The following is an 8,868-nucleotide window of genomic DNA, read 5'->3' as shown; positions in this document are numbered from 1 at the left end:
ATATCCGCCGGGTTACTTTTCACATTGTTGCCTAGATCAAGCATACTTGTTCGGACTACAAGAAGTGTAAAGTTTTACATCTCCGTATTCTCCTCGGTCTCTTCGTCAACTTTCGGCAACATGTAAACACTAGGAATCGACGGCACGTGATCCTCGAGCTTCAGAATCGGCTTGCAGTCTCTAGTGACGTCTACCTGATTGAAACAGTCCTTTAAGATATTGATTTCGTTCTCGTGGGCGAACAGACTGGTAGGTGGATCTGTTCCGCATATGTCGTTCTCGTCGTTGCCGTTCCTGTGGCACAGGTTGCCAGACGGAAATTGTCACGAGGTCAACGCGAAAGGATCCGTTGACAGCTCGTCCACACTTGGACTGGCTTTGATCGGCTCCGGTTTTTCCACCTGATGGCTGAGCCTATGGACGATCTCATCATGGAGGATGTTGAAGCACATCGCGGTGATTGCGATCCCAGACATTATGTAGCAGGAGCAAAACCAAATGGTTACGTTCCTCGACTCGTAAAGATTCTGACGGGGGTAGGAACCGGGAACCATATCGCCGAACCCAATCGTGCTCATGCTCATGAAGCAGAAGTAGCTTGCATCTGCGATCAAATAAGAAACAAGACGGTTAAATGCACAATATAACCCTTTCATTGCTGGCGTAATCTTAAATGAAAATCTATCGGTTCTTCAATCAAAGTGCCTTCCGATTCTAGATTTAAGGGGGTATTTTGGTTTTGAACTTTCGAAGAATCCATTTTCTTTAATCCTTAACATTAGGATTACGGAGCGTTAAAATGGGATACTTTACAATACTTTATAAAAATAGCAAGAATTTATCTATTAAATTTTGAGCCATTATTACAATAATATATGCCCAAAGAAATAAGTTTGTTGAACAAATTCTCATAGATGCATCGGTACAATCTCAATAATTGTACATTATTAATATTACAACTGAATATATTAAAAATACAATTCAATTCAATTCTATCGAATATTCATTTCAGATAAATCGTCTAAATACACAAATGTTTATATCATTAAGGGCGAAGGGTAGTCACGTGACTTTTTCAGAGTCAGCAGGTCGGTAACTGCTGTATAATTTCCGTTCACAGTCTTCAGACACAGACTTAAGATCCGTTTTGGTTTGATCCGACGGGTCGTTGTCACATGTTTTGCTCTGCATTATCGATATTATGAATTCTGACGCCAGAAACGTGTTTCAAGTTTTTGGCTTTATTTCGCAGAGAATCAAGACAAAAAATAGCTCAATTTGTTTCTGGAGATATTTTCTAGCGTGCGCTACTCTCGATTTCATCCAGAAAACTAATCCAATGGCATAAAAATGCTTGGATTGCACGGCATGTACATTGTGCGGTTTTTGGTCTACTTCTAATATTTATATTGCCAAATATCTGCATAGTTTCGTTTGTTCATGACCAGCGCGTTAGATTGAACACTCCTCTTTAGAGTGAGCCCTTCCCCAGTGAAAAATATTCTCATATAAGGACGAAAAGTTGAGACACGTAAAATCATGTTCCGCCTAATTTTGTCGGTAACGTAGTCGCTCTACCTCATTGTGAATTACGGAGTCTTGGCTCTTAATAGTTACACATTAAATAATTATATTAAACGCGGAGAAATATTACAAAAATCAAAATTGAAAATTCCTCCATTTTGTAAATAATCAAGATTTTCAATTTATTTTGATTCGGACTTAGTCACATTTATGTGTACTGATTAAATATAATTCATCATTTTTTGGTTTTCAATCAACAGAAGCAAAAGGACCAGAATCATGGCAACGCTCAACAAATATTTTCTAAAACATACTTCATAAAAATGTATATAACTCGTCATTTTTATTGTTTTTGATTTAAAAAAAAAAACAATTTATGTACTTCAAATACCCATAAATGTGTGCGCAAAATCGTAATGTAAAAAGTATAATAGTTCTGCTGAAAAAATTTCTTCCAAAAATAAGTTAATTTTGGGATTTTTCTAAAAAAGTTTGGCCTCATTTTCTAGAAACATTTTACAGGTATCAAAATCTCAATTTTGGAAAAATTGGACTCTTTTTGTTACTGATTTTCAACACACAATATTGCTATTAAAATAAAGGACCACAGTGTAATGTCCCTATAAATATATGGGAGAGAAAAATTTTCCCACGATAGTATGACATGATATAGGAGTAGATATATCGTTGAGACATTACTAATGTAATGACAAAACTTTATTGGTTTTACTTATTTTTTCATGAGATTTTCACCACTATAGTTGTGACATTTTACTGAACATAAAGAGGCCAAACTTAATACGATTTGGATCATATTTATTTGTTTAATTGACGATGTAGCATAAGCTCGATTATCCGAACCGATGCTATCTGAATTCTTTATTGTCCGCATTCAATCAGTAAATCAGTAAATATTTCATCAGGTAATCGTTTTTAATTGGAATATACTAATCTCTATGAAAATTAGAAATTCACTTCCGTGGTAGGTAAGGCACGTTAAATAATTTTTGACATTTTCTGATGCATATCGTTGACTATATATCCCTTTTGAGGCAATGCGTTTCGTTCGGGAAAAATCGGGATTCTCTTTTGCAACGTACCCACAAAGGACCAGTCGTCCAACTTGTGCAGAGTAAAAGCGCCTGCCACAATGTAGCACAGTATTGCACCGAGACAAATGCTGATTGGTGCGAGTATAGTAACGTTTGGCCTGTCACCGGAGCCAAGACTCGACACTTCGTCCTTTGGGCTGGCCTTAATTTCCACTGTGCTCGTGAACGTTGACGCATTTGCGCGGACATAAAAGGGCTCCTGTAACTGCAATTGCTGTTGCTGCTGAGCCAGTTCTTCCTGCTGCCTTTTCTTCCTCATTCGCCTCTCCTTCTCCTGGGCCCATGTCAATTTAAAAGCAATTTTAAGATCGATCTACCAAGAAAGTGCCTTCACTTTCCCGCACTGTTTTGCAATATTCCTTTCCAAATTTATCTTATCAAGATCAACATGGAAAGATAAACTTTGTGTACACGGATTTGCAAATAAAAAAATACACAAATTATTCGAGGATTACATACATCTAGAGACGCCAAAGGAAGGGTTATACTTGAGAATTGTTTCGTGAAATTTCGCTCAAACAAATTCTTCTATGCTTCTATTATTATCATTATTCAGTTTTTCAATGTGGAAAATATTTTCATTTACGATAAACATTAATGCAATGAAAAAACGAAGAAATAATTTTTCATTAAAGTTACGTTAGCACAAAATTATTCGAGTTTGAGGTCATTTCAAGGTCATAGTATAAAACACTGTTGAATTCATCTCGACGTCAGCAACAATTCTATTATGTCCAAAACATGTGGTGCCATTTAAAAAAGTCAAGGTGACCTTTACTTTTTTACGTAAAGAGTATTTTTTTAGATTTAAGAATATGCGGACGTGTAACTCGCCAAGTATTGACAAACTTTTGTCTAAAACCATTTTTTAATTGCACTATCGGAAATGCCTAAAAAATGGTGACATAACTTAACGGGGGGACCCTGTATATATGTATATTGATCAAAATAATATATGTATGAATATGATGTAGGTGCCTTTTTAACATTACGTAAATAATAAGTGTTGTATTTCATGTATTTTAAAATATTTAATCTCTCATTTGCTCTACTTATCAGTTATTGTTCCTCTGAGAAATATAACTCCACTTTCCTGCTGTACCACAGTTTACATTCACTCTGTATAATAGTGAAGATATTCATATTTTACCGTGCAAGAGAAATGTATCGCTTTTCGGTCTCATGAGGATTGAACATCATACATCTTTTCATGCATCAGTACCTAGAGTCAGTCAAAAAAGTCTCCGTACACCGTACAAGAATTTATTTAATGTTGCACAATTTTAAAGGAAATGGTAATAAATAAATAATTCTTGCGTTATTATGTTCACTAAACATAACATTTATTAACAGTGCAACAAAAGCTATATTACATTTATTTGTTAACAAATAAACAAAGGAAAAAGTAATACTCAACGAAAACGAGGTCAAAAAAGTCTCTGTACATGTAACACTATTATTCATAATTTGTTAATTAGTGATCAGTTGGACCGCCTTTTAATTTTATAATTTCTTGCATCCTCTTTGGCATTGTTTGAACTAATTTTTGTATTGTACTTGGCTGAATATTTTCCCATTCCAACAATATATTAGATTTTAGGTCTTCCTTGTTTTTTATTGTGTATTTTTTCAAATTTCTTTTTATTGCTCCCCACAAATGTTCGATTGCATTAATGTCGGGAGATTGTGGAGGTGTATGCAGCTGTTTCGGGACATTGTATAATACCCATTCCTTTACTTTCTTAGCCATGTGCTTAGGGTCGTTATCCTGCTGGAAGATAAACGACTCTTCAAGATGTAATTTTCTGGCACTGTTTTTTAAATTTTCTTTCAAAATGTTCAAATATTTATGCTGATCCATTATACCGTCAATAAAGACTAAATTTCCCACCCCTGCTACACTCATACACCCCCACACCATCACGCTGGCGCCTCCTTATTTAAACGATGGGAGTTTTTTGAGTTTCATCTGTTCATTTGGTTTTCTCCACACTTTAACATTTCCCTCCAAAGTAAAAATAGTGAATTTACATTCATCACTAAATATAACATTATTCGAAAAGCTTTGATCCTTATTAACGTGTGCCTTCGCAAATTCAAAACGTTTTCTTTTATTAACTTTACTTACGAACGGTGTTCTCCTGGCTGTACGACTATTGTATCCAGCTTTTCTCATAACATTTCGAATAGTTTCAGGCACTACTTTTATATTATAGTCATTTTCTATCATACTGGCCAATATTGGTGCACTCGTTTGTGGATCACAACGAATTGTTCGTAGGATTGCACGTTTATGATTAGTATCTAATTTTTGTGGTCGACCTGTACGTTGTAAACTTTGAATAGATTTAGTTTTTGCGTATTTCTCAAAAATATATTGTACCGAAGAATGTGTCCTTTTTACTATTTGACCTATTTTTCTAATGGATAATGAATCTTCTCTTAATTTTATAATTAAATCTCTGGTCGCAAGTGGTACTTCCATTTCGGAGAAATTTTTTCGCGAAAACGTCTTTTATTCTTGCTAACAGTCAAGCAACTAAATTATACTTGACCATAGAGTGTTTCCTTGAGAGTTATTTGTAAACATTCAGCTGAACCGTTAACAAAGGAAATAAATTTACACGCTCACAGTCTCTGTACGGAGACTTTTTTGACCTCATTTTTGTTATGCTCGTCATTTTAGTTCGTTTATTTGTTAACAAATGCATGTAACATCTTTTTGTTTGCACTAATAATTAATGTTATATTTCTGAATATAACAACGAAAGAATTATTTATTTATTACCATTTCCTTTAAAATTATGCAACTTTAAATAAATTCTTGTACGGTGTACGGAGACTTTTTTGACTGACTGTATATACATATGCCTAAGGAATTTACGTGTGCAAGACTCTCCACTATTTTCTTTTTTTTCACGATCGTGTTGAATTCCTCTAAAATTAATAGGTTATCACATTGTTTTACTAAAACTTCCAATAATTTCTAATAATCTTTAAATTGTAATATATTCATTTATAAACAGCAAATATATTTCCTTGTCCTTTCGTTCCTGTACGAGTGCAGAGTTCATGCAAAATCTGTATCTATTTGGGATACAAATGACTTCCACCTATCAAGACATTGTTAATTGGAAGAGAGCAACAAAGCAAAGAGCAATATATGTATTGTATATGTATGAAAAGTAAAAAATCTTTAATCAATGCTCGTTTGAATTCGAATAATATGGAACTTCCAGAGTTTAGATTCGGGACAATGTAATAGTTAATTGTACCTGTACTATAGATGTGTTTCATTTGACATTTTACGAGAAATATTCTATCAATTAATGTTTCTTCGCTCACCTCCATTCTTCTTTCATCGTAGCAACAATAGCCGCAATTCGAACAAAGGCAGCAGCAAAGAGCACGTGTAAAGACACCTCTGGCACATCTGGATAACAGACCTCCGGCGCTCGATAGGTAAACCACAGTCAACGGGATCCCGAGGCTGGCGTAACCCATGGTCGCGATTTTACCCCACGTGGATTTCGGCGTTATGCTACCGCAACCTGGAGAAAGATCATTAAGTATTTAGATAGGGTAAGTATTGCCGAAATTACGTTAGGTTTCCCAAGTAAGTACACACTGAATGGAAAGTGTGTTTTTATTCAAGTGAAGCTTGAGTAGCTTCCAAAGTGAAACTTTTTAAGTTTTCAATAAACTTCATCAGTTTATTAAAGAGTCGAAACGCCTTTCACGTATTTAACCCTTAAAATATCAATTATCTGGTAGCCTTTCAAGCGTTGAATTTTTTAAAAGAGATACTTCAGGTCTAAATTCTTAAAGCGTTTTTTTCAGTTTCAAAGTACAGCGGTACCAGAAGGCATAATTGAATAGTAAATTTCCAATTTTCGATAAGTTGTCGATATTTAAACTATTATATTTTCGTAAAAAGAAATCGTATAACAATAAACCGTGGATAATGCTGACGCTTTCATAACCCATCAATCATTTTTTCAGATGTGGTGCATGATGTAGTGGGTGGAAAACTGAAGACACGGTTTTTCTCGAAAATATTATAAATTGAAACTTAGTAAAGTGTAAACTATACAGATTGAAAAGTTCATGCACGTTTTTATACAGGGTGTCTTACATAACTCGAGCATCTAAAATATCTCGCTTGTTTTTTATGATAGAAAAAAATGTCAACGGAAAACATTAGTTGGTTCAGGGGGACAAATATTACGATGAGCAACAAAATGTGTTCAAGGTTATATTTTTTGAGATTTCAAGATCATCGAAGTTTTTTTTCAATGGAATGATATATTTTTAGTATCGCTATATGATATCCGAGGTCAAGACGAATCCAACGACCTGTAATATTATGACCTTCACGTGACGTCGAGTACGCAAAATTCATAAAAGTAGGACACTTGACCTAAATAGTGAAACAACGATGACATGTCCCCTAGGGTTTCACGAAATGTTCTTGAACTTTGACTATTGACTGTAAACACGCTTACAATAAATTGTAAACACTGATACAAATTCTTCTCCTTATGATGACTGATATCAGTACGTTTAAGAAATTCTTCGGGATTTATTTGATTGTGAAAGATAACGTTACTTCTCCGAAACGATAGTGTACAGTGATGCAGAAAAGATAGAGATGATTTTAGTTTATGGGCGAGGCTAAAAGTAACTCAGTACAATCATCTCAACTGTACGCAGAAAAATACCCTGAGAGAAATCATCGTCCTCGACAAAGTTTTGACCGCATAGGTCAATTGTTTTGTAGAAAAGGGAGTGTTAAATCACTAAACAGAAGACGAGCAAAGCCTGAAACTGGAGAAGATGCCGAAACTTTTGTATTGGCTACAGTCAATATTGATCCTACTACAAGTTGTCGAAAAATTGGATGTTCTTAGGCATTTGCAAAGCAAGTGTGTCCCGAATATTGCAACGTCATTTTCATCCATACCATATTTCCTTACATCAGGAGCTTGGTGGCAATGACTTTGAGAATCGTGTTGCTTTTTGTACATGGGCATTGCAGCAAATACAAAGAAATGAACATTTCTTTTATGACGTTCTCTTTACTGACGAAGCTACTTTTTCTAACCATGGACAACTGAATACACATAATATGCATTATTGGTGCATTGAAAACCCGAAATGACTTCGACAAGTTGTACACCAGCGTCTATGGAGTGTAAATGTGTGGTGTAGAATCGTTGGTGATAACAAACTCAAGGTCACGCGGAGGTGATAATATTACAGGTCGTTGAATTCGTCTTGACCTTGGCTATCATATAGCGATAATAAAAATATATCATTCCATTTAAAAAAACATCGATGACCTTGAAATCTCAAAAAATATAACCTTCAACAGTTTTTTTTGCCTACTATAATATTTGCCCCTCTGAACCAACTAATGTTTTCCTCTGCAATTTTTTCTGTCATAAAAAACAAGCGAGATACTTTAGATGTTCGAGTTAGGTGAGACATCCTGTATATGAATTTATAAAAAAACTTTTCAATACTTTTATTCTACTGCGTTCTTGGTCACGCGTTTTTGGTCTAATAATGACAATGATATTTATGACCAAAAATGCAAATTAAATATACTATCAGAATCTGATTTGATTTTGAGGGATCAATGAACATGGAAGGAACAACGGGAGGAAAGTGGAGGGAAGAGAATGACAAAACCGTTAGATAAAAAGTAATTATCTTTAATATATAAAAATAAATTGTAAGAAATGAGTGATAATAAATTAACAACAAATATTAATTACAAAAAGTTACTTATCACTGAAACAACGATCATTATTACAGTGTTACGTATGGAGACGTTCTCCACGTTTATTTCGATTAGAATTTCTAATCTCTTTTCTGAGAACGAAAAGCGTCCCAACAGACCCCTTTTATTAACGAAAGATACTGTATGCCTTCTTTATACCAAAATCTCTAAACACTCCCTTCTGGCATCCGTTAATCAATATTCTGATAGGAAATAGCCCGGATAACCTTCATTAACCCCTTTCAACGAAAATCTAACTGAGGCCTGCTTTTCATTAGAAACGACAAAAAATGTGACTGTGACCCTACGTGACATTAAATCTTAAACAGAGTACCCCTTTCATTTTCAAGGTATATAAACCCGTTCATTTTCATCCTCTTCGGTTAGTCGAGAAGCGGTTCAGTCAAGATTCAGACGCGGTTCAGTACTCGTGCAGTCACGTCGCGT

The 8,868-nt window shown here is 34.8% G+C and overlaps 1 protein-coding gene across 1 annotated transcript; it reads right to left on the bottom strand.

Moving 5' to 3' along the window:
• Window positions 1–321: 321 nt before the first annotated feature.
• On the bottom strand, window positions 322–6,623 carry LOC143363966 (uncharacterized). Its single transcript, XM_076804494.1, has 4 exons — window positions 6,488–6,623; window positions 5,982–6,187; window positions 2,625–2,910; window positions 322–604 (listed from the first exon to the last, which is right to left on the bottom strand). Exons 1-4 carry the CDS (start codon window positions 6,621–6,623, stop codon window positions 324–326), a joined length of 909 nt encoding a protein of 302 aa, XP_076660609.1. The 3' UTR covers window positions 322–323.
• Window positions 6,624–8,868: the final 2,245 nt, after the last annotated feature.

This window comes from Halictus rubicundus, unplaced genomic scaffold (genome assembly GCF_050948215.1).
Source record: "Halictus rubicundus isolate RS-2024b unplaced genomic scaffold, iyHalRubi1_principal scaffold0198, whole genome shotgun sequence".
NCBI classification, from domain to species: Eukaryota; Metazoa; Arthropoda; class Insecta; order Hymenoptera; family Halictidae; genus Halictus; species Halictus rubicundus.
The sequence above is the reverse complement of the archived record's forward strand: the minus strand, read 5'-3'. Positions and strand labels throughout refer to the sequence as shown.